The sequence below is a fragment of the Ptychodera flava genome, chromosome 4 (genome assembly GCF_041260155.1).
Source record: "Ptychodera flava strain L36383 chromosome 4, AS_Pfla_20210202, whole genome shotgun sequence".
Lineage (NCBI taxonomy): Eukaryota > Metazoa > Hemichordata > Enteropneusta > Ptychoderidae > Ptychodera > Ptychodera flava.
This window is the reverse complement of record NC_091931.1, coordinates 14,356,495-14,382,917: the sequence shown is the minus strand read 5'-3', so window position 1 is coordinate 14,382,917 and position 26,423 is coordinate 14,356,495. Positions and strand designations below refer to the sequence as shown.

At 41.8% G+C, this 26,423-nt stretch overlaps 1 protein-coding gene across 3 annotated transcripts in view; it reads right to left on the bottom strand.

The window, feature by feature from the left end:
* Nucleotides 1-944: 944 nt before the first annotated feature.
* Nucleotides 945-26,423, bottom strand: part of LOC139130967 (cyclic nucleotide-binding domain-containing protein 2-like) — a 61,507-nt gene continuing 36,028 nt past the window's right edge. For 2 of the 3 annotated variants that reach the window (XM_070696827.1, XM_070696828.1), the window contains exons 3-16: nt 18,828-18,901; nt 16,541-16,667; nt 15,904-15,978; nt 15,123-15,211; nt 14,523-14,596; nt 11,427-11,666; nt 10,436-10,513; nt 7,312-7,372; nt 6,940-7,033; nt 6,370-6,497; nt 5,435-5,716; nt 5,213-5,341; nt 4,864-4,926; nt 945-1,741 (exon numbers count right to left, since the gene is read on the bottom strand). In XM_070696827.1, the coding sequence (XP_070552928.1) occupies nt 10,497-10,513; nt 11,427-11,666; nt 14,523-14,596; nt 15,123-15,211; nt 15,904-15,978; nt 16,541-16,667; nt 18,828-18,901 (696 nt within the window). In that variant the 3' untranslated portion in view covers nt 945-1,741; nt 4,864-4,926; nt 5,213-5,341; ... (3 more) ...; nt 7,312-7,372; nt 10,436-10,496. Of the gene's footprint in view, nt 1,742-4,863; nt 4,927-5,212; nt 5,342-5,434; nt 5,717-6,369; nt 6,498-6,939; nt 7,034-7,311; nt 7,373-10,435; nt 10,514-11,426; nt 11,667-14,522; nt 14,597-15,122; nt 15,212-15,903; nt 15,979-16,540; nt 16,668-18,827; nt 18,902-25,649; nt 26,250-26,423 lie in introns of all 3 variants that reach the window. The other variant, XM_070696829.1, reaches the window with a different exon arrangement.

The following is a 26,423-nucleotide window of genomic DNA, read 5'->3' as shown; positions in this document are numbered from 1 at the left end:
ATGTAGAATTGATATGTGAAGGTGACCTCATTTCCATCATACTATTCAAATTCTTGAAGTATGGTCATGATGAAATGTCCAGTATTTAGCTTGAACACATCCTACATTTGTACAGTCAGCGTTGTTATTGTTGAAAATTGAATTCAAGTCCAAACCCTCATGGAAACTATTATGTCAGCGGTGACATACATTGCCCGAGGCAATAGATACCTTGGTGTAAAACGATGCTTCAGAGCAAACGAGTTAGGAGACACGATTTGTCTCACCGGGCCGACGTCATTGGAAACATACATAACGGTAAACCTCATTCAGGGGCAACTGAATTTACTCTAAGCGATGTAGCTCTGAACTTTTTTGAATGTGTATCAATCGCTATGTATTAACCTGTAATCCGAGTGTCGCGATTGGTTTAAAGATGCTTGCATTTTCTGAGTTCAAGGATTCTGTTTAAAAACATGAAAATGATACGCGAAGATTGTTTGCTTTTTCATGTGCTCTTTTGTTATTTTTGTTCTCCTTTCTGGAAGAATTTGACTTAAGGTCAAAGTTTGCAGGTGAACGTCTTTCGTGTTGAGTGTCTCAAGTGCAGAAACGATGCATACTTTGCTCTTGGATCGATATTTTCTAGACGTTCTCTACAACTGAAATTCAACGCGATTTGGTCCGTTTTGAGATAATTACATATGATGAAAATTTCATTTTTCAGCATTTTTGACGGGAATAAAGTTACAACTAAAACTTTGGTATGTTCTAGCAAATATAAAGATTAAATTTCGTGAAAACGGACAAAAAGTAAATGTTTAGATTTCCGCCATCACGCAATTCTCGCAAACATTTCATTTACCATGACACTTCTCAACACTGTTTGAAATTTTGTGCAGCCTCACGTACCAGCCAACATACACATCCACATGCAAAATAATTTCATGACAGACACGAAAGAATACACTTAATGATGAGTACTGTATTACAAACTATAGGAATTACATTGGCAAGTACAGATTCCCACAAACTAATCATGGTACAGTATCGGCTGAACAAAAAAGTATCATCATATAGTTGTTTTAACAATATTTAATGATATCTATGTACAATTACTAAACCCGATCGAAACTTGATAAACTTTTGTTATGGGCTAGAAAAAGATGCTATCGAATTCAATTTCTATCCATATGACCTTGAGATCGTGTATTTGACCTTGTGACAGACATACTCCGAGTTCAAATTTTTGACAAAACTACGAAGATGGAAAGCTCATCGAACGGATATGTATTTCGTCTGCTTTCTGGTCCAATGAGCGAAATTCAACACCAGTATGTCAAATGTTACTGAGCGCAGAACTATCCACGTTTAAACCAACTTGACAAATAGTCCATTTTCACATACGTGGTGAGTCCAAGTGTACGTGTTCACTTCCCTGGCATGTGACGCTTGCACGAAGTCCGCTGTTGGTACATCCTCGATATGCGCCCTCAGACACCGTCATTGGCTGCTATTGGTGCTGTATAAATATGTATTTACTCTGGATATCTAACTGCACTGACTACCTGTCGTCGACTACGTGGTTTATCGTCTCTTTCTTGAAATGATTCCAGTTTGTAAAGTCCTGCAGATGTTCCTGTAGTGTTTCCGTTGTCGGGTATGGACGGTTGACTTTGCGAACCTCGCGACGAACTTTGTCGTTCACGTGTTTTAAAAAGAACGCCTTATGAAGTAAAATGCACTCGGCTGCTCGGCTTATCTGGAAGACGAAGATCGTAAAAAGAATGTTGAAAGGAAAAAATAGCGCATTTGTTTAGTGAACCACTGCATCGTCTTTACCAATCGAGATACCGGCAAAGTTCCTCACCCTTCAAATTCCTGATCTTGAATTGCGCCCGCAACGATGGAAACGTAGAATCAACCAAAATTCGACAAACAAACTTATTAATCGTTGCTCACATACGATATGTTATTATCGTCTATTAGTGGTGGAAAATCACTCTTTTACTACCATTGGGCACACCACGCCACTCTTTAAATGATACTAGTCACGCTACATTTGCATGTTCCGATATGTTTGTTTCCAGTAACCCAGTCAACCCTATTCAAAACCTTCCGATCCTATTTTTTTCGTATTTCAAAAATCACACGTTTCTGCGAACTTTTGTTGATTCTGAAGGGGCACATAAAATAAAAGTTAAAACTTAAAAACTTCCCGGTCGACCTGCCCTATATCCTGAGGGACAGAAATACACTGTATTTTATCAGTTCGTGTTCACTCTTAATTTAGAGATGTATTTTGGAGCACTGCGCATGCGCAGATTGACATTTGCATAAGCGACCCGTTCGACGCGAACATGGATTTTTCTCAGGGCACGCGTCCCGCACCGGGTGCTTTCGGCTCTTGTGTAAAGGCGATGGAGAGACATATTCGGGTCAAGCTTGGAAGCAGAAACAGTTTGGACTTTCAGTTAACGTCATGGCAACCAGCGAGGGTGGAAAGTTCGGATTTCCGGTAGATTTTATGCAATACTTTCAGCGGTCCTCTCAGAGTTTCCGCCATGTTGTTTCTGTCAGAATATCCATGATTTCATTCAGCTATATTCAAATCCATCGTACAGTGTCTTTTTTGGCCGATTTTTTCATCCCACGTGAACAACACTGTCGATGAACAATTGGTGGACACAAAGGCATGCATTTTATGGCCGTTGCGCCATGGGGACATCGGGGTACACTCGACATTTCCTTACATGCATCGCGGCCTACTTCAATTTTGGGAAATTCCGACGTTTTAGCTTTGTACTGTTTGTAGACGTACCAAGAATATGACGATCTTATGCATGGCGACTTATAGAACAGCCCGCGAAGGAATTCTTTTAGTGAAAAAAATACAGCCTTCAACTGTCCACAGTTTCATCCCAGTGTTCAGCTGCGTCAAGTGGTAGCCCTGCGTACAATGGTGTGTGTTCCCGGCGCTACACGGCCTCCAAACCGTGTAACGCCAGGAACATACAGCGTTATACGCAGGGCCGGCTACGTCAAGTGGCAGTATACGAATTGAATCAAGTCAGTGGGTACGTACCGCACTTTAGATGGGTTCAAACTTAAACTGAATTCGATGTTAAGTGATAAGAGGGGAAATACACCATTATAAATATTTAGGATTTTGATCCCATTTTAAAATAAATGTTGCATTATCAGATATTGTAGAGTACAATAACAAATTGTGTTCTCGAGAGTAAAAGAATTTTGATCTTAGGGTTGCCAAGCATTTATAATAAGTTTTTGTTTTTGAGATGATATATGTATGGGTCATATGGGTAAGTAACCTGGCCCTGTGATTAGTCAATTTGGTGATGGATCGTAAAGGTCTGCAGTTTGGGTATTTCTACAAGAGATACCTTGAATTTAGTCAGTATTGTTATTGCAGTAATTCTGTGTTGCTTTTCATGACTGAGGATCTGAATTAAAAAAGACACTAAAAAGACACTAGTACTAAGTCATATTGCAGTATCTCTATTATATTTCACAACACCATGAACATGTATAACAATATAAGTATTATAATTTTCAAATAAATACTCTTGCAGTAAATAAATGTTTCTCTGTCTTGTTTTTGTAGTACTTTATAGAGCTGCATGGACAGTCCTGTTGAGTAACTAACTATGAGTGATATGCTGCTGACATGTGTCTTTCATATTAACCTAAGAACAAATGCTTTCATTGCACTGTGCAAAAAATATAATGATGATAAAAAAATAAGAACAAAACCGAAAGAAAACCCTCAAACTAGGTTTTGGAGGAAATAGTTTTCCCAAAAACAAGAGCAAAATCAAAACACCGTGAAAATCAGCCTATAAGCTTGACTAGACAAACGTTATAATGCACATGAAGCAAATTTTACTTAGGCAAATTTTATCATTCTCTGGTGTCGTACGTCTGACTAAAATTCCTCTCCAATTGGTTTCCTTCCGTTAGTCCGGATCCTCAACCTCATTATGGCGAGACTCCTTTGGCGTCGTTGGCGTGTAGCAAAAGACAGAGGGGAAGGGAAATTAAATATAGTTTTAGAAATCTACGTTAGTTATGGAAGCCTAGCCCCGAGGGTCATTGCGGAAGCTTAGGTTTTTGACGATCGCCTTTGATGTACCTCTGCAGACAAGAGTGCAGTCGTCCATCGGAGCATCAACGTACGTTCACCGTGGCGATGGCGGAAGAAGTTTCTACCTCCATGCAGCATCATATTTATAATTATAAGCCCTACACAGCCCCATTGCAATATATTCGAAATGATCAACAACGACAGGCAGGGAGGGACAAACAGTCGACGGTACAATGGCGAAGTTGAACACCCAAAGAAATACAACGGCCGTGCATGCAAACATGAAATACAAGTCCGGGCAGCGGGCTCTGCGTCGCAGGGTACCGGCGTTATGTGGTCTCAACGCCGGTAACACACACAGCCCTGCCACGCAGGCCTTGCATCGTGCTCCCAGGAAAGTTAAAAATGAAGCGCTGGTTCCACAAATTTATCATGGATCACTGTAAAGAGGTATATTTACTGTTGATTGCTAATCTATTGTAACTGTGGACCTGATTCGGCAAGTTTACCGTATACAGCAGAAGCTTCCGAAGGAGTACACACGGTGTAGACAGTCAGGCAGAAAACTTAGCGCGATCCGCGCGATCGGAGCTAGCTCTGACCTCTGACATTTAGGTACGATCAACTTTCTGCTCTACGCACGCGCAACAAAGGGTCAACGGGTCAAAACGTTACTGCGAGTGCGCATAATACATCTCTAAATTAAGAGTGAACACGAACTGTATTTTATTGCCTTAGTATTTGAGAGATCAAAAGCATTATATCATGATTAATCTTACCAGATATACGCTGGTTTGTTGTCCATCCAAAAGATCATCGTCAAAATGAAGGGTGTTTAACCCCTGCGAAACAAAGGGTAAATGTGATTATTAAAAGAGACTGCCGACCCCTTTCCTATACTTCGTTTCAATATATTTCCCCATCTCTCTCTCTCTCTCTCTCTCTCTCTCTCTCTCTCTCTGTTGCACACATACATACAATAGTACCACACCCTTATGAACAAAACACTGAATTATTCAAATTCTTCCGCACACACGGCTCATCTAAAATTAATGAATGTCACAATTATGTTACGTGGAATTGCCGTCTTTCAAGAAGGTAATGACAAGATAAAAAGTGCTCACTTACAAAGACACTCTTGGGATGCAGTAATTCTAATTGTACGAATACGCTTCGCTCTTTTCTTTCAGTCTTTTGACTCGAACCACTACTCTTTGCATAATTTTCTTTATTGCTTGAAGGCGAATTCTGCTGAGCCTGTAAAACGAAGACAAACACCACGGTGAGCAACGTTCATGTGAACGACAAAGTACAACTATTCTATGATAGAAAATCATACATGGCACACACCTTGGGTGGTTGGAAGTGCGCCCTCTTCGTCGAGGGGAAGGTGTGGTATTTGCTTCTGGAATACGATCGCTTGGTGAGCACGGCGCCCTTGCGGATGTCGACGTCTGACGATGTCGGGGAAGGACTCGATGACGACCCCGACGATGAAGATCCCGACGAGGAGGTAGATGCTGTCGCTGACGTAGCTTGGGATAGCGACGTCGATGAACTACTTGAACTGTCTGCCGTTCTTGAGCGCGTGAGGAACGCCGATCTGGGCAGGGGCATCAGTTCGTCTCTCGCCTTGAAAAGAGAGATATAGAAATCAGAAAGTGGTTCAAATAGGATTGTGATAACAGAAAAGGAGTGTGACTTTGAAATACGAGTGAACGTCTGATTTAATTAAAGAAAAGGATTAACTAAGCAGTGTCGGAATAAGTTCAGGAGACGATAATTTCTACTGCTAAGGCGCTCTCTGCTTTAACAGATTTAAACCGTTCCTCAGCTGCCTGCTCGACAAAAATGAAAGGCAGCGTATTGGTGCAACCGGATTTCTTCGCTGTAACTTAAGTCGTAACCTTGTGACAATTCTCAGGTCTACCCTCCCTCAGAGCTTTTCGTTGACTTTGTAACCTCCGTATCTTTTTTTCACCAACGTATCAACGTATCCTCGGCGTTTGAACTGAGCAACAACGATGATAAACGCTGGCGAAGCCACGGTTTCGTTTCGCAACGTCAGTTTTTTTCAGCGTCACGTCCCAGCAATAAAGCGTCGAAGACGTAGGTGAGCGTAGGAAGTGAGTGCGAGTATCTAAGCAGTGCCGGAGTAAGTTCAGGATTCGATTATTTCTATTGCTCAGGCGCTAGTTGCGATAACTGACTCAGTTCCACGGGGAGGAAAAAGGGCATTGAATTTCTCACTCAGATCCGACAGTTTTAAAAGATTACCGCCTCACCTCGTCCTGGTTGCTCCTTTCCGAGAGCAGGCTATCTCTTCTGTTTTCTGTCTGCGTCTCCCTCGGCGTCCTCGGTGATTCTGCTAGCGCCATCAGCAGGTTGGCATGGCGCATGCCGCTCACACCGCCTGTTAATAACAAACACAACAGTCACAGACATCAGGCACCACTAGTTGTCCAAACACAAACTTAACCAAACAATATTCCACGTTGCTTGACTGAAATAACTCAAAGGGTATGAACCATAATGAATCATGGGATATCTGGAAACACTGTGACAATCACAAACGTTAGACAACTTGGTAGCCTAGAAACAATAAATTAACTGACATATTCAACCGTTACGGTAACCCGAATGTCAAATTCAGGAATTTCGAAACTTGAATAGCGAAGCCCTTTTATATTTTTCGTTTCAAATTTGTATTTTCTCACAGTAACCTCTTGACAAGTTCACTGAATAAATCTTTCTTGGTCATGTTTGAGTTTTGGACAGCTGGACAATTTCTGAGCGGTAACCTGAAAATCTTCCAACACTTTATCGAATTTGAACTTGCAACTCTCAGAACTCACCATTTGAATCGTCAATCCGGGGTAATTTGAAGCCTCTTTGCCTCAGCTCTGTCGGTTTCACCGCCCTCAGCTGCTTCAGTACTTGGCAAGTTCCCTTGTGATTAAAAATACAAGATAGATATGAAACCGTCATTGAAAATTTCCAATCTTACATGAATGTGCGACAATGAGCGATACGATGTATAATGCAACTTTGCAGAGGGAAAAGGCCAAATCATTGGTTTCACTTGAAATTGTCTTTTTAGCGATGAATGTCTCCCCTGGTGTGCATTGTCCGATCTTTCTCGTATTAAATCACTCGCCGGAGGGGTCGCTGTGAAACATATGCGCATATTTACTTATTAAAGGATAAATGTGTACACTAATTCTTACCGATTTGACGATATACAGCCATTCTGAGTTGTTACTGTCTTTCACAATTACCTGACCACGTCTGTATAAATAAAAAAGAACGATTATGTGTCAATGAATCATAGTGAAAAAGTTACACATCGCAATATTTCTTATTGTGCCTTGGTTTCCATGAAAATGCGAAAAACCAGACGTGGCCATTTTCCCCCTCGTATATATTCTCCCGCTGGGAGTAAATATTGAGATTACCGTACAGGAAAAACAAGTACATTCAGTTTATAAATAATGAAGAGGGCCCGTAACGTTTGCTAGTTCCTTGCGGTATGCGGTGTGAGCTAAAATGCCAAGTTCATGTACAGCCATCTCGCAGTAAATGGCAGAATACCATGATAATTTGAAGACACGCGACGCCATTTTGGTAAAGCCTCAGTACAAGAGGTCCTTGTACAAGTGGTTTTATTTAATCAGTCATATTTATTGCTGGTTGGTCAATTCGTTGCATTTGAAGAAAAAACAAACCAGAATGAAAAACGCATGCAGCAAAACAGTAGTAGATAAAGTTGACAAAATTCTCGTTTTCGCGTAGAGTGTCGGTGTTGTCTGTCACCATTTTGCAGAGCTTACAGGAAATCCCAATGCTAAAGTGACATGTAGTACAGAAGTGAGTAATTCAAAAAGTGTCCATACAAAGCGACAATGTTGATAAAAAGACTGCAGTGCAAAAAAGAATGCATAAGAAACATGCCAGGTGAAACAAATCTGGCGGTATTTTTTTCCAATTTCTTTTAGTATTTTTGCAATAAACACCATAAATGAATTTCAAGCAGAAGCACAGTGGTTAGGCAAGAGCTTGGATAATGTACTTTCAGGTTTTTTTGCATAAAGCATGTTAGTTAACATACGGGTTCTTTAAAAAAACAGTGGCGGGATGCCCTTTATCTTTTCTGGCAGCTGACGTTTATTTTCGATGATTTATTTTGGCGTAGTTTTATCGAAACGTTAAAGGGGCCCTATTTGTTGTTTTCATTGAAAGCCCTCTGAAGGTCACGATCAACAGAATGATACAGCGTCAGCGGAGACACCTGTAGGCGCACAATTATTGTAAAACGGTTTCACAACTTTGACGTCTGCAACTACGACCGTCGTCTGCGAGATGCCAGTGTCCGAACGCTTTGGCGCGTTCAATTTTGCTGTCGAGCCCACGAAGAAAATTATTTTGAATAACAAACGGTGTTGTCTCTGCCCGTAGTTTAGGGTTGTCATACCACAGACCGCTGACGAAGTTCTTGCGGGGCAGTATCTGGATTTTGACCTCGGGGTTCGCCATGAGGGCGTCGTTCAGCATGCCCTGGTCATTCAACCTCTTTGGTGAGGAGGCTATAGCGTCACTAAAAGTGAGGTACACGTCTGTCCACAGCTTCCTAGTTGCCTCAGTTGAGTTTAGAAAAATAAACCCACCGGCAATTTTCACTTCGTCGTCGCTTAACCCATCAGCAAGTGTGGCGACAGTGTCGACATCAGAGTACGTCGCCTTGATGTAACTGATGGGGTTGCCGAACCACAGCGAATCCGACTCGCACAGGAACACAGAAACGCCGCCATTTAAGAGGGACAAGATAACGCCCGTCCGAAAGAGCATGTATTGCCGATACGGGAGGCTTCCAAAGTATAACGTATCGTGGTTATTCCGCGCGACGGGAACAACGTTCAACGGGGAAGATACACGGGATTTCCAGACGTTTAGCCCCGCGTGTGCCACCTTGTCCGTGGTCACAAACACCGTCATCGGAAGAACTTCCATGCAGTCGACATTACATATCCAGTGCCTGGTCAGCGAAACGTAGTCTCTGTTCAAAAACTGCAGGAGGACCATTCCGTGTTTTTCTTGAATCGATGCGCAGAGTTGTAGCAAGTCGTGTATATCAGTGCCATCCGGAGTGTACTCCATGCTTTCTTTGAAGCTGTCTTCTTCGTCGCCGTCAACAGCCTCATCACCATCTTCATCGTCATTATCACCATTATCATCATCATCATCATCATCATCATCATCATCATCATCATCATCATCATCATCATCACCACCAGCAACAACACCACCATGATTACTATCATCGTTATCAGCATCATTATCGTTATCATCATCATCATCATCAACAACAACAACACGACGATCATCAAAATCAATATCATCCTCATCATCATGATCATCTCTTCCGTCATTGCGCACGTTGTTCTGACCGTCCTCTCCACGCCAGACGTCGAAACTACCAACATCTGTCCTAAGATCTGATTCTTTGGTCCCGATATCTTGCAGGTTAGCCTCAACACCACCACCATCATCACCACCACCATCATTATCATCCCCATCATCATCATCATCATCATCATCTCTTTCTTCTATTTCGTGGACGTTGTTTTGGCCGTCCTCTCCACGCCGGACGTCAAAACTACCACCATCGGTCGTAAACTCTGACTCTTCGGCTCCGATGGTTTGCAGCCTATCCTCCTCCTCCTCATCCTCCTCCTCCTCCTCATCATCATCATCATCATCATCATCATCATCATCATCATCATCATCATCATCATCATCGTCATCGTCATCATCGTCATCATCACTGTACACAGATTCTTGATCTGGCATGGTATCATTCAGTGGATCAATATCTCGCAACGAGGAAATAATATCATCCGACGACTGGATTCCTTCTCCCGCGCCAATCTCCATGTCGAAGACGGGCTCTCCGTCAAACAACCTCCTGATTGCGTTGATGTGAAAGTTTACGAATCCGACGATGAAAATGGCGGACGCGAAGCTGACTACCAGGGACATATACAGGTTTCTGGCAACTCTGTTCATATTGAATCAGATGCTACCAAAGTGAATCAGTGGAGAAACGGCTGTACAAGGTACTAGGTACACCCGCGATGCTTGTTGAATGAAAGATGACGCCAATTCACAACGTATGTATATTACCGTAATGACTGTTTTCTGAAAATGAATGGGTTCACACTCTAAATGCATTGGATGCATGCTAAAACAGCTGACACACAGATGCATCACGTGGACGAAGCCTAATAAAATACCATGAAAGGTTATCTCAATAAAGTGCTCCCCCAGTCTCCCAGTTAGCGAATGCCTACTTACTTGTAAAAATGGAACAGACACTTTTCGGGATGTTCTTTGAGCTTCTCAAACGGGAAATCCTTCAAGCAGTCGATTTGCCTGTTGAAAGACAGAAACGTGTCGTCACAAATTAAATGTTTCTGACGGTACAAAAAAAACATGCGTTGAAATGTAACATCGTAAACTCTGTCACCAGGCGATCTGCTCTGCGTAATCCAACACATCTGTTTGTGATCGCCATGACAACAACAGAACAATATATGAGAGTTGATCACAAGCATCGCTAAAATGGAATTTTCATAGTTCAACCGATGGACGATTTTTGTAATATTTCTTTCTTAATTATTAAAGCATACACAGAGCTTAATATTATAATTTGTAATGTCAAACCGCTGACAGCAACCGTTATTTCCTAACCAACTATATCATATCTTATCGTATTTCACAAAAACAAAATTGACATAGCAAATTATTAAAGTGGTGACACAAAGATACACAGTGATTAACATTGAGTTACATCGATCTCTGGCATCCTGCGATGATTTTTTCAATCGATTTTTCGTCGTTATGTGGCTATTTTTGTGCTTCCTTACAGATAACAATAGTGTCCATGTCGTAAGTTTGCGAACGATTGCCCTTGAAGTTGTTTCTGCAGAAATAGCTACTCAAACGGAGCTGTTGAGAAAGTCTGGGTGGAAACCCAGCCGCTGACAGTAACTAAAACATGGCAAAAACGCTGTACATTTGACAGAATTTTTGAACTTCAAGGTTCCCGAGATACAATACTCGAAAATGACAGCTTTGAAAACCTCGTGTATCGCGGCAACTAGTGAACCTGGCGCGTTCTTTTCGCCTTTATTTACATATCACTAAGTATGACATTTTATCAATTTTGGAACCTTAAGCATAAATCAGTCTGTTTAATTTTGTATGTCACGTTCACGAGTGCGACCTTCTTTTCCTACAACTTTTTCCCCGCTTGATTGTGAAAAGAAGGAGCAAAATAACTCACCTGAGGAATGTGATGTGTTCCGGCTCTTCGCCCGGTCGTTGACCCCGCATGAAGATGTCAAGAAGTCTTCCCTGCCGATGGCCAGCAGTTGCACCTGACCCTGGCTCGACACCGTCGCCGTCCGAACGCTATGGTGGAGCAGGGCCAGCTCGCCGAAGCTGCTGCCCTTGCGCAGTACGGTGGCCGTCCTCATCTTGGTCTCGCCGGTGTTCGGGTTGGTCTCCATGATGGTCACAACGGCTGCAAATACGGAACAGAAAATGGCGTTTTATCACTCTCATCTGAAAGACTACTTTTTCACTCTTTCAAGCTCGCGTGAATAAACCACATCGAAAACTTGATGACGCTTTACCTCAGCTTAGGAATAGATCAATAAATAACAAGAGGGGTGTTCGGAACGAATTCGAAGACGTGCAAAACGTTGTGGCCTATACAAAAATATTTTGTTTGCAGTAGGTAGAGCATACGCTTTGCACTTTCCAGAATTCAGCGTGCACTGTATGTTTATAAAGCTGGGGGTCTGATTTCCCCCTATGCGTTTAATCGTGCTTATTTTTTTCAGTTTTTAATCGACCATCTACGAAGTTGATGACCCGTCGCTTAAACGAATGTCCTAGTAGCGATGAATATCACTCAAGCTGTCTTTATTCTAATCAAATGAAATGAACAAAAACACTACATCTATGATCTAGGTGCCAACACGCATGGTTGAAACAATCGGTATAGTTGTATACCTTTCATTGGACAAAAATTCCTAAAATGTCGCATTAAGTCTATTCCTGGCTTCGGCAAACGTGGATGGTGTTCGTGATCGCTATTTCTGTATTTTTATTTCGGCATTACAAGTTAATCTTCGTGTCTTTCATTGTAGTCACTGGCCTGTGTATACGAAGCTACATGCTCTAAAATAGGGTTCAAACTTGTTTTTTGTTTTTTTGAAAAGCAAAATGATGAAACACTGGACAGCATGCCTTCAACGAGTGTGGAAGGACGGCGGCGGAGTGTTTCCCTTATTACCGTTGACACAATCTCAGTGTGTAAACATGTAGTATTAGCCATGCAGGGGATCAGCGGAGATTTCGTTACTTTACTTAGTAAGACCGTGTCTGTCAAACAAACATTGGTGAGAGTGTCCTTTGACGTTTAGAAGCTGGATTAGTAACGATCAATACGCATGCACGTGAACAAAACAAACGACACCGCCGGTGAACCTAGAGTTTGTTATAGGCAAAATATAAGGCTGTTTCTCTGGCACTACGCCGCATTTTACATTATAGAAATTCTGAAGCCTCTTTTATCGCACTGTGATAAAACTCTTCTTTTTCCACATCCCCTCTTAATATCAAAACTTTAAAAGAGCAATGTGAATTCCACCTGTTATGCTATAGTCAAAACGCCAAGTCGATAAGATTTAATGGCTTGAAGAAGACTTTGTGTTTTTTCAATGCAGTGTATTGGAGTGTAACCAACCGACTTTACAGCGTTTGAATCTAATCGACCACTCGAAAGCTGACGTCTATTATTTTGCCTTTCTCCGTTTATCACCTAAGTTCACTCTCTACCTCTTTGGACAAATTATACGACCTCGGGCTACCACTGGCTAGAGAGCGTTTTCAGGTCTCCGCCTTTGAATCGTCGAGACTTTTTTTTAAGGGCCGACCCTTTGTCGACAATTATCGAAGGTCGGGGAGTGGTCGAGACTGTTTTGGATAGTTTATCCAGTATATAAAGGTTGTCGGGGACAACTATTGCGTACTGACGAGTTCAAAAGCTACAATTGTGACTGATTTGTCTGAATGCGTTTACAAGCAAACACATGTCCCGGAGGCAGGCACCTTTTTTCTGTGTGTGTGTACATGCTTTTAACTTCAGCGCTAGTTGGATAAGCCTTTCACAGTGTAGCGTTCTAGCGTAAACAGCTTGAATAACATGCGAATTAATGAAGACAATTCTCCGATGTGATGACGTCAAACTTCGGCGGAAGTCTTCGACTGTGACGTCCACGATCGATCAAGTTCAACATCGGGGGGAAAAAACTTACAAAATGTTGAATGAGAGATCGATCAACACAGACAAAGGTTTTGTATGCGTTGCAAACGGCGTTGAGCTAGCGGAACACAAATTTACAAAAGAAAAATGCCACGGTGAATGGAAACAGTCTCTATGTATTGCACCCCGTTGCGATTGACGTTACAAACCGAATGCTTCCGAACACAGAAACCGTCCCCTTGACAAAATTTTTCCCACTTTTTTTTTTACTTTTTTTGTATTTTTAAAGGTCACAAGCAGTACACAGTTGATGATTTGTAAGACAAGTATATGACAACGGACATATTTGTTACAAATCGAGCTAACCGAGTCAAACTGTCTGGTCAGACTTTGGGTTTAGAGTCGAAGCAGACCCATCATTAGACGAATGAAGCTTTCAGTCTAATCAGACTTCGAACTCAAAGACTACTTTCCTGAACTTTTGAATGTTTTCACTTCGCTCACATTCGAAGGGCAAAAATTGAGTTAAATCACCATAAAAATGAAGAAAGTTGAAAGGTCACTTCTGCCCTGCTTCACTCATATTGCCTTCATTGCTGTCAATTTCAGTCATTTTGAAACTTCAAACTAAACATAGAGTGCACACAATCAAATTTGCAATTACAGGGTAACGGTCGTCAGAACTGCGCCTGTGCGAGTTTCATGTTTACAAAAATGTATTTCGTGCACGGTATCTAGATGCACCTCATAATCATAGCAGCAACATTTAAATAATATGATATAGATTATGACAGACATGTTTTAACTTTCATCAATCACCATCGTACCTTGGATACAGTTTTTACATTGGTCGTATGGGTCCCATACGACCTTTGAGCGCAGTTCCGACGACTGTATGCCTTTAAGTTCAGGACGTTGGTAGGTTAGTAAATTTGCCATGTGTTTGGTTTACGTAGAAAATAGAATAGTCACAATGTGGACTGAAAAAGACGTTGGTTTCAATGGCAGCACAAGCAAATTGGTATTTTTTACATGTATTTCTTTTTTAAAACCAAGTTTTATTCTCGAAATTTGAATTTCCGAATGAAGAAGTAGATGTACACTTACCACTGCCTGAGATGACAAAGTAGAACGCTTCTGCATAATGTCCCTGACGAATAATTATCTTCTTTGGAGGTATGCTGTAATAGTTTCCAGAAAAAGGAGTGGTTGCATTATAGGGGGGAAACAAACGACAAAACTATGCCATGGGAATATATTTCTTGTGTCTATACCATTCAAGATAAATATGTCTTTGTAGTGCAAGTATTCCAGTGTGCGTGTATGTTTGTCCCATGTGTCCATCATTGTGTATGTGAATGAATATACGTATCTTGGCATGATCTATTTGTGTGTATCTATGCATCTAAGCATTTATGAATGTGCCTGTGACTCACAACATTTGCATATTTGTGTGTGATATTAACATGTATTTTTCTTTCGTTATATATGTGCCTAATGTCTACTCTGAGTGACTTTACTGTAAAACTCAAAGTAGAAGAGACAATTGATGAATAATCACATCACTGAAAAAGGCCTCTGTTTTTAACGTTTTGATTTTAAAAATTGTGTTCGCCTGTCTTTACTTTCGGATCCCGGACATTTTCGAATTTGATTTTGGGTGAAGACATGTTGTGCCCTGGTCGACATACGACGTCAAATACTTACTGTTCAAGCCAAGCGACTCTTGTCAACTTTTCCTGCATGTGGAGCGGGTATTCGGCAAAACTCTTCATTGTTTGGAGACCGTACAGCGCCTGCAGGGAGAATGCAGGGGTGAATTGAAGTGATTTTGTGGAAACAAACCTTTTACATTACTATATTGTGAAATTGACAATACCAGTTATTTATTAAAATAATTTCACCGTCAGTTTATAGCAATGCAGTTTCAAATCTTTCGAACACCCGTAGTGGATAGTCGGTGGAGACTTTCTCCGCAAGCAAGTCAGTCTGTAAATTTGTTTTTCTGAACGATTTGAGTATTTAATTGTTTATTATCGCATAACAGATCGGGCAATCGATCGATCAATTTAATCCGTCGTGAGAATAAGGAGACGAATCCAAGCAGCTATCCTGAAGCCTGTCAACATTCTCCGGAAATGGCTCGCCCTGGTCTCGGGTAAACGGGCGTTGTCAGGAACAGTGAGTAATTCTGACGTGCAAGTCCGGAGGGTTTTTTTTCTCAGCAAAGCGATGTAGTTCAAAGGGACCACTGTAACTCTACAAATTCAGCATCGATAGTTCAAAAAGCTCACTGCCCTTACGGTTATGATTTCTTCTAGTTCGACATTTAAACCAACTAGGTAGACGAGATTCTGGTATCATTAGAGAGATTTAAACGCCACGACAGCCGGAGATGTTGATCGATTCTTTGCTCTCTTTCTGAATGATAGTAACATAAAAAAAATACTCGTAGGAGTAAAGCCCTGCTTAAAAGGTGTATTTTTACCGTTTGAAGTTGCTCTGGGGTTCTTTGGTCGCTCGGCATGCTGAGAATATTCTTGACTTCGATGCTTATGTTTATCTAAACAGGAAAGTCATTAGAATAGTTAATTGGTTAGCGCATACAGCTTAATGTAACAACATAGCGGTTCAGGAAAATGCAATGGAACACCGCTATACTTGACAATGGCTATTGAAGTTGCTTGATTAACACAGCGGCGCTTCAGTTTTCAAGTTCAAAGACGATTTGCACATGAAACAATGAAAAGACGGAGAGTGATTCTCTGGTGAAACTAAAGAACGTAAACAAAAGATGTGAGTGTCCCCGTATATATACTTTTGTACCCGCGCTTCTGTGAAGACTTTCGAATTTTAATTAGCGGGTATTAAGAGAGATAGTTACGCTAGCCATTTCTCAGTCTTCGACCCCCACCCACCTCCGATAACAATAGACACAGGGATCGATAGTGTCTCTCTTGTTTGATGCAGTCGGTCGTGCGTATAACAACACATGGCTGGAGGCGTAAACATGGTGAATTTTCGACAATAGAAAATACTAAATTGATGGGGAAACACAGACTAGCAGTGGCCCTAGAATTTCCTGTGACTTTGTCATTTTATGCCCATGAATTAGTAACACCTACCTCCCTATTTGCTTTGAAATCTTTGGGATTGAAAGAGAGTCCTGAGTTTTTCATGTCTTCCGACTGGAACTGTTCGGCAATCTCCGTAAATGTCATGTAGTCCCTTGACTGAGCCTCCTTCTCTGTTCTGCAAATTTGGGAAATAAATATTGTTAATCAGAAAGAGCCGGTCACGGGGAAGCGTGGCGATAAATAATGATATTTGAAATAAAGGCTCCATCGTCGAAATTTTGAAATGATTATTCGTTTCAAATTCCCCCCTCACAGTAGTACGATTCTGTGAGCATCATTTCTGTACGAACGTGTCTGTTCGTCTCTCGCCTTTCTCCTTTCTGGCTCTTCCTGAAAATACTCCAGTAACACCGTTTTGAATTTTTGCTTTTGTGCTTCTGATCAGAACTTGCAAGCATAAAATAAATGTATCATCATATTTTGCAATTTGTATTTCGCCACTACCGAATGGTAAGAATTCAAAGTTGATATTAGGAGGGGGTCGTCCAGATATTCATACTTGTAAAAAATTGTTACACCTACGGCCACACGATCGTACTCAACACCCGCTCGTGTATTTTGGGTTTTGCGCAGTTAGTTTTTCCTGAGTCTCACAGTCAAAATTCGATCATTAGAGGAAAAGAAACAAAAGTATATTGCCGCACGAGTAACCTACCAATAAGTCAAGCAAATTATACCGTTAAAACGCTATTTTACATTTTAATCAGACTTTGACTTTAAATGGCTCAGCAAAAAGTAAATGAACAAAACCCCAAAAACATGAGCGGGTGTTAAGAACTTTCCTTCATTTAGTATTTAAATTCGGATATTTACGAAAGGAATTTTATTCTGCAAAAAATCACTCACTGTCGAATGAATATTATAATTGCATGAATATACTTTGAGACTATTATTAGTGTCTTTTTAAAACTTTATCTTCCTAAAAATTTCATATCATTTCGATAACCATAATACTCAAAGAACGTCTTCGTCGGATCTGCACCTGTGTTAGTTTCTTGTTTACAAACAATGTATTTTGTGCACGATATCTACATGCACCTAGTACCTCATCATCATAGCTGCAACATTTAAATTATATGATGTAGATTATGACAGACGTGTTTTAAATTTCATCAATCACCGTCGTACCTTGGATACAGTGTTAACATTGGTCGTATGGGTCCCATACGACCTTTGAGCGCAGTTCCGACGACTGTACCCCTTTAATTGGTACACTGTGACTACGTGAACACGGAAAAACCCCGGTTTACTGCAGAATAGTATCCGATGGGTTCGCTAGGCGATATCGGAAATGTGTTTATTGTAAACAATGATGACAATTCACTGTAAAACCGATAGTAGATGCGTTACAACATTATGGATAAAACGTAATAAAAGACGAAGGTGAATTAGCGTACAGGGATTGTTCTCGTGGCTTTTTTATGTCCGCGTTTAGTTCAGTACAAATGCACCGATTAAAAAAAAGCATGCAATATCGTGAACGTCAATTGTCGCTGTGGTCATTAAACTCTAAACCAATTAATTTAGCGATTCAAAATCAGAATTTTCATGTGCGCACGAATCGTTTCTGCGGTATGTGCGTCATGGCAGACAATGACCGTTGTCAGGCGTCTTGAGCACCGATACAGTGAGCGCAATCATGGAGTATCATCTTCATCGATAATCCGACACGAGAAAACTAATCGGAATCGCATTCCGCAATGTCCGTACGACCATACTAATCCTTTGCCTTGTTCAAAGCGAAGCGAGTTTTTACGATTCCGACTTTCTAATAAAGTCTTTGCATGGGGTCATTAGAAATGTTAATCAAGCAAAGCATTGTGAAGCCACCGTTTTCGATTTTACGTAAGATTGAGAAGTCGAAAGACACCATGGCTCCCGGAAGAAAGTTGAAAGAAAATATACCTGCATTGCATAAATTTCTCGGTATTTCCTCGATTAGCAATTCTGTTAGTCACTGCTTGTATTCCCGGAGCCGGAACAGTGACATTCGAATGAAACACGACACAATTTCCCCAAGTGACATGGCTGCTTAGTTTCGATGCCAAATAAAACAAGAACAATTTCGCTTTATCTTTTGGATGACTCGAAATCTCTGATGCCAACAAAACCAGCTGCTGCACAATGGAGTCGGAAGAAACTTTATCGTTCATATTATCGCGTAACCACGGTGCCGAGGGAAAATGTAATCTAAAAATGGGTGAGAAAAGACACTACCTATGGTTAGGAAATGTTCAAGATACGCAAAGATGGACAACAAAGACAGCGTTCTTACCTGGACTGTATCATGTTAAATACACGGACCAGCGTGATAACCAGTTTGATGGCATGTTGAAACCGCTCTCTCGCCTGGTGAGCAAAACAAAATAACGCACTGGTTAGGATAGAACAAGTGTTGTGTATCGAATGGACGTTGTCTGTACATGCCACTTGTCAAACAACAAACACTCTTTCTTTTAAAACGATACTTCGCATCACAATCGACTGAACAGGTCTTCGAGTTAAAACCTCAGTTCCCCCCCACTGTGGTCGCGGGGACGATCCCGGGGCGGCCTGGATCGCGTCAGGGCGACCTACCGTTCCCGCCGACGTGCGGATGATAATCGGTAGAGACTTGGGTCGGCGAGTTTGGAACTTGTGGACAGCAATCTTCTTGCTGGTGCTTCGCTGCCTCTTCAACATGTGGAACATGTTCACCGGTGTCGCTGATAAAATCCTGATGACCCGAGATCCGGGGAGTGTTTCATTTAACAACGCGCGACAACTAATAGGATTACTTTTTGTAACGCAGCAGAGGGTAGTAGTTTCACCAACTCCGGGACAGCACGGATCAGACGGATAAACCCGGAGCTGTCTTTTGCGTCTTTAACGATCCGCCGAAGCGATCTAAACACCGCCTGTGTCTTTTTCACGCTTGACCGACCGCAGTTAACGTGCTCGCTAACAAATCGACCACGTGACAGAATATTTGCATACCGCATCGAATCAAACAACATGTATTCAATGAGATAGTAGCTGTACCTTTTGATGATTTTTGTCACTATTTTTGTTTAATTAGTCAGCTACAAGTTCTTGTTCTATTCCCAAAAGCATGTTGAAACTTCAGCTATTTTAGTTTGTCGATACAAAATCTCTGTGTGTAAAATGCACTAGTTTTGTTCACATCGGCATTCTATTCCGGACTATAATTCACTTGTCAACAATAACAGTGCAGTCTACACATGTATTGGCTGAGTTGACAAGCCGAACACTATCTCAATACATGTATGCTTAAAAACAAAAAAAAATAGTAAAAAGAATGATCAAAAGTTACAGACATTTTTCTCGTTTGTTTTAATCTCTCCATTATACACTTCATAAAAAGCAAATGCCACTGTATTATGCCTGTTGGGGCCATCAAATCAATGAGAATTCTATGGTTTGATTGGCAGTTGTTGACTTAGCTCCAGTAGCAGTATTTTTTATTTATTTTTCAGTATGTTTGTAGAATAAAGTTTCCTTTTCTACCACCAAAATCGTGTCAAAATGCTTGGTGTTAAACTCATCAACACACCTTATACTCGTTTCAATGCCCTACGCTAGCGCTATAATTGGAAAATAATTGAATTCAAGTCCGGAGTATCAACAACGTATAGTCTACATGTAGTATTGTAAACAATACCTTGTCTTTTTGTAAGGCGAATGCTTTGTACTCCAACAGATGTTGAAGAGAAGGAACTACAATGTGTTTGTTTCGTATAGTAGAAATAAAATATCGAATTATAGCTGTTGTTCCTTTAAATTTTGACCTTGTTTGAAAGCCTAACTACTTTGGTGATCACAAGAAGTTACGACTAATATCTCCCCATGGACTTCATCGGCGTGTATCTCACAAAGATTTCGAACTCCTCTGCTGTTACCGGGGTATTTGCTTGATTTCATGGCGTTATCGCCGATGGACCGGAACTCTGGCCTGTGTTCGAATTGATGAACGAATCGGCTCCGATCAGACGATCACTGGGTCGTAAAACTTGACTAATCAGGGTCGTGGAAGCTCGTTCCGGTCATTAAGCGAATGCAAAGACCGTGATGACGTGCGTGACAAAGTGACCTACCAACTAAGGTTCATCTTTTAATTTGCGCGTCCGAGAACTCCTTCCGACTCAAGCCCAATCTGAGCGTCGAGAGAGAATTTTGGTCAGGTTCCGATATAAAAATGCACGTTCTTCCAAAAAAAATATTACATACAAGCGAGGAGACTAATGTTCAGAGGATGGCGAGTAGAAGACCAGGGTGTGACCATAGTAACTGACTCACAGTCAGAGGATAGTGAGTTCAAAACAATACCATGGTGTTGTACCATTGAACAAGGCACTTAACTCCACATTGCTTAATGAACTTCTCGCGTGTTGATGATGGAGATAGTAAAGAAATCGGTGACACCCTATATTTAGATTTGTCTCCTAGCATTGTGTGTTATATTGTTGTTGTGGGCGAAGGAAGATGACAAACATTGATGACCTGATTCGCACGCCTGTACAGGTGTTATTTTTCCCATTTAGTTTGCCATAACAAATATTTGATTAGTGTTTTCTACTCTGTGCTGTACATACATACATCCACCGGGTCTTTGACTGGTATTTTTCTCCACATGTAATGTAAGCTTACTGTACATACACACATATAGGTACATACATACATACATACATACATACATACATACATACATACATACATACATACATACATACATACATACATACTCGTAGAGAAACAGCCTATAAAAATTCACGCCCCGCACCAGCGCCCTCTATTGTTAGAACGAAATCAAGAACGAAAGTATGAGCGCTGTGAGGAACTTTCCTGCAAAGTTCACTGCGTCTTTGCTGCCCACGGAGAGTTGCCAATGGAGTTAAATAATATTACTATGACTGACCCTTCACTCTGCTTTTATTTGCAGAACTACTTTCCTTACTGGTACAAGACTTAAAAATCCAAGAAGGGACCGTTACACACATACTACCAGAGTCAATGACCTTGTGTCACCTCGTAGGGTTCTTCAATGGCACTCAAACCCGACATCGGCAATGACGTCAGTGCGGACAATGTTGCCGATTGATCGGTCAACCAGCTTGGTGAATCAACAATGTTTGGTTCCTATCGCGGATTCCAAACTTCATAGACAAACATTCGATTATTTGGGAAGATATCGATCGGCAGTTTGACAAACATGGCCTATATTTACTGGTGATGGTGAGACGCCTACTTGTGTCGCACTTGCTATCATCGGTGTCGTAGGAACCGAACGAAACCGTCCCAGACCGTGAAGTGATAGAATAATACCAGTAAGAAATGCGACTGCTTCCAATAAGTTCCCCCAATACTTGTCGTCCAATTTTGCCTGGCCAATTCGCCTTGCAAGCAGAGCAATTGAGAAACTGTACTGAAAAACAGAAAATACCACGGGGAAAAGCCAAAAGTTTCAGTCAATGGAGTTTAGACATGCATATTTCCGCATAGCATGATAAAGGTGCCACAGTTCATGATTATAATGTATGATGGTCAACGATTTGAGCAAAGTTGCTGTTTTAATCACAGCCCCTAAATCAATGTGTTTCAATACAAACACAAATAACACGCGAAGCGAATGCTTGGTCTGTATAATGGTGGAGGTGGGGGACAGTGCATACTCGCAATGTGGCGACTCTGCTCGCCCTTCGTTCGATGGTGATCTTTTTGAATTCGGCGCTATGATGTAAATCGCACACAAAATGCATGCTTGTCCACGTTTCAGGGCCAGGCAGCAAAGCAGAGCGTGAAAAAGTGTTTGCTAGCGATTCCTTGGTGGTGAACGAGTGTCTTTTGAATTCTCGTATCAAAGGACGGTGGCAGACAATATCATGCTTTTTGCTCAGCGGGCAGCCTGGAAAGAAGCTCAGCAGGGTGAGTATTGAGGAGATCTCGTTGTTCTCGATGTAATTTGATCGATGTGAAGGACAAAATCATGTAGCGGAGAGGGCAGTAGGGATTTTTTGGTAGGGAGAGGGTCATGACGTGGTTACCCGGCGGTGTGTGGTGAGACTGGAGAAAAGTTGGGGGGAGGGGGACAGGAAATGTTATCAAATCGCGGCGGAAGGGCAGCGTGTAGAGCCTTCACTTCCCCTGAAAACCTAACTATGTTAAAAATGTGTTTGTAGCTGGGGTGAGACCACGCCAGATTCAGATCACGCGATCTGGGACTTCAAATTTGTGATACCACTCGCGCCCACCATCGCAAAAACCCGCGACGAGACACCTTGCTACAAGCATACCTGATGCGGTACGGGTTACAGCTTTTGTTTGAACAGTGATGCAGGCATACACAGATTAGACAAAACTTTTCAAACGATAGCACGTAGCCATGGATAATCCATTTATCTGTTTGTTTATAATCTGAGAATATCTACTTCGTATAATCTAACTTGAGATCTCTTCGATTGATCGATGATGTCGGTATTAGTCAGCAAAATGATCTTACTGAGCAATTTGAAGAAAACAAAACAGCCTGACAGACAGATAGATAGACAGACATACACACAGACAGGCAGACAGAGAGTTTGATTTAATTTGCTAAAGATAATTAGCGTTCATGCGTTACAGTTCTGTTATACGCCGGTTCAAAATAAGCTTACTGCACGTATTTCTTTGTATTTTGTGCTCAAAGCTTGGTACCGATCATTTTTAAAGGGAGGGGTGATCGGAACTGCACTCAAAGGTCGTATGGGACCCATACGACCAATTTAAAAGCTGTATCCAAGGTACGTTGGCGATTAGGTGAAAGTCAAAACATATTTGCCATAATGTGCATCATAAAATTTAAATGTTGCAGCTATGTCGACGTGATGAATCTGGATATCGTACGTGAAATGCATTGTTGTAAACAAGAAAGTCGCACAGGCGCAGTTCCGACGACCCTCTCCATTTAACACGTTAAAAGATCGAAAACTTTAGACCTGTTAGGATTTCCAATTAAATATAATTCTTTGTTGTACTTTGCAACAGACTTACATCCTTGTTTGTAATGGTTATAACTCCATAATGTCCCTCGATGGCATGGTAACCATAATGAGTATCAGAACAACTTCAAAATGTCATGGAATTGGAAAATTGATACGTGGGGCAACGCCCGTGACTAAACTTCCTGTATCATATTTTGGTTCCAGTCAGAGATTCTGTTTCACTCTTTGACATAGACACGGAAAGTCCTAACTTTTGAAATCGTGTTTACGCTGTCACAGGCGAAAGAAAGCTTAGCGAGTCTCAACAGAAGATTTAACATCGTCTACTTTCATGGAAACAGGACTTGCATTTTTTTAAAGTTACCATTTTTACCCCTGCAAACTGGCAATGTATCGATTTATACGAATAGTTACTGTTTATGAAATTCTAGAAGCTCAAAGAATCAGTGATCTTGCCCGCAGTACCAGAGAAACCCACAAGTGGTTTATCAGAAAAGAATTGTAAAAGTTTGAGTCTGAATATCTGTCCCAAGGCGCATTCTACCTTAAACCTGTAATGTTTAGAACGACGATGCTCGAGCTGAATGCCTATGAGGTATAGGAGAAGAGACAGAGGCGATATTCCTTCTGTCAAAATTGTTATCATTCGTCCCTTTGTTTATCACTATGGCCGTCTGTATGTACCGTTGAAATCAATCCCGTACATAGCAACAGCTGAGAAGCGCCCTGTCGCTCACATTAGCCGCCCTGAGTTCAAGGGTCAAGTGTGGAATTGTATTTTGTGTCAGAACCGCTGCCTGGGAAGCAAACCTCTCAGCCGCCTTTTTATGATTACAAATTATTCTGGGACGATATACGGCTTTGGAGCCCTCTTGTGATTTTTCGGTCGCTTTGGAGTTTGTTTTGTTCGAAAGAATAATTGAAGAGAGATTGTAATCTATGCACCATGCTTTAGCTGTTGAGAATATATCTCTGTCAATTCGAAGGCAACACGTCCAAACTGACATGATATCCTTCAAAAGTTCGACTTGTGTTCTACTTTGGGCGAGTTGAATTTGCATGCTATAGAAATACTACCTACACAATTTCCTCTCGCCTATTCTATATATGAACACGCCGGTTAAGAATAAGGGTAGACAACAATAAAGGCGAAGGTGTGAATTCATCGCTGTTAGGAGTTTCTCATTATTCAATGGCATAAAGTCCGTCCATGGAACGGTTAGCATGAAAGCCGCGTTCGTAAGAGTATTTCATGTAACTTTCTGCCCACTGTTATTTGTGCAGGGAAAACAAGTACACGAATTGTGCAGTGAGTGAAAATCTTTCCACTTCGACTTAGACAACACTTCAAGTTAATTACAGATAATTAGTGATTGTCTTTGCTGTACGGTAATTACGCACTTGACGTATCTACAGTGGCGTGACGTCGCGCTAATTGGCCGTTACATTGAAGGATCTCTCTCTCTCTCTCTCTCTCTCTCTCTCTCTCTCTCTCTCTCTCTCTCTCTCTCTCTCTCTCTCCAACGATGCCCTTACCTCCCTTCCTCGTGTCTACTTAAATTCTACTCAGAGAGAGGTTGTTACGCTTAAACCAAGGACACTAGCAAAAACATGTTTACTTTTTACCAAAAGGATGAGTCGATAATACACCTGTTGACACCGTTACAAAAATACACACGGCATAAGAGAGGGAAAGAATGTCGCTGCGATGAAATGATGCCGTTAAACCAACCCTATACAGACATACAATAACTTCACACCACAAGATCCCTTTTTAGTACCATTATCATGGAAATAAATAGTCCAGATTGCCCGCACTTCGAGAATAGAGCAAGCTTTGTTGAAAGGGCCCGGTTATTTTAGAACCATGACATGAAAGAGCTTCTCACCGGGGCAAGAGTTTTAAAATGTTTTGAAGAGGGTTATGACTGAATTTAGTTATTTTAAGTCCGCTCAAATAGCTGGATTAACTCTGCAACGTTCTCGTGATAGTGGCTGTATTTTGTAAGATTTGTTATGTAAGCAGGTTAACCTTATCTGCACTAAAATTCGTCAATGAAAATCATTTGGTTCACTGGAGCATCAAAACACTAAAAAGGGGGTTCGTGGTATATACCTACTTGTAAAGCCGCCTGTATTTTGAGTTGTTTGTGAACATCAGTGGAGATGACTTGCTGGATGTCGGGAGCTGGATTCTGGTTCCACCGCTGCTGCTGCTTTCCGGTGCCGACGGCGACTTTCGACTGTCTCGGCGAAGCAGTTTCGGCCGTCCCTGCCTGCTGGTGCGGCTGCTGCTGTTTGCCCTTGCCGTCGGGCGCCTGTTTCGCAGCTCGCTGCTGCGAGGCGGGCCCGGCGTTCGGCATCACTGACTCCATCGTGTGTCTCCTGGGCGCCGCAGACTTCGCGCTCAGCGTGGCAGACTTGGCGTTTCTCAGCCAGTTGTTCACCTGCGGTGCGGCAGGCACGCTTCTAAAGAGGCTTCTGCGCCGACGCTGGTTCCGGCGGCCGATCTGGTCCGCCTCATCATCATGCTGGTTGTACGTGCACTGCAGTTGCCCCTGCTGAGGTGACTGGTGGCGGCGTCTGTCGTCATGCTGGTAGCTAGGGGGCACGAGCACACTAGGCGATACCGGGTTGATCTGTTTACTGTAGTCGCTCTCGATGTCAGCACTCATTATCTACAGGTCATTTGTATTTCAAAAGCAAAGCACTCGCTGACCCTTCAGAATAAAAAAAGGTATAATTGGAAGAAAGCTAAGCTCACCGCTATCGGCTCCGGGGTAACAAATCCCCTGTAACGGGAACAAAAAACCCTATAGCAACATTTGTAGGCCACACAATTAGTCCGTGGGCTGGAGGGGCCCACCGTGCACCCCCCCCCCACATCCCTACTT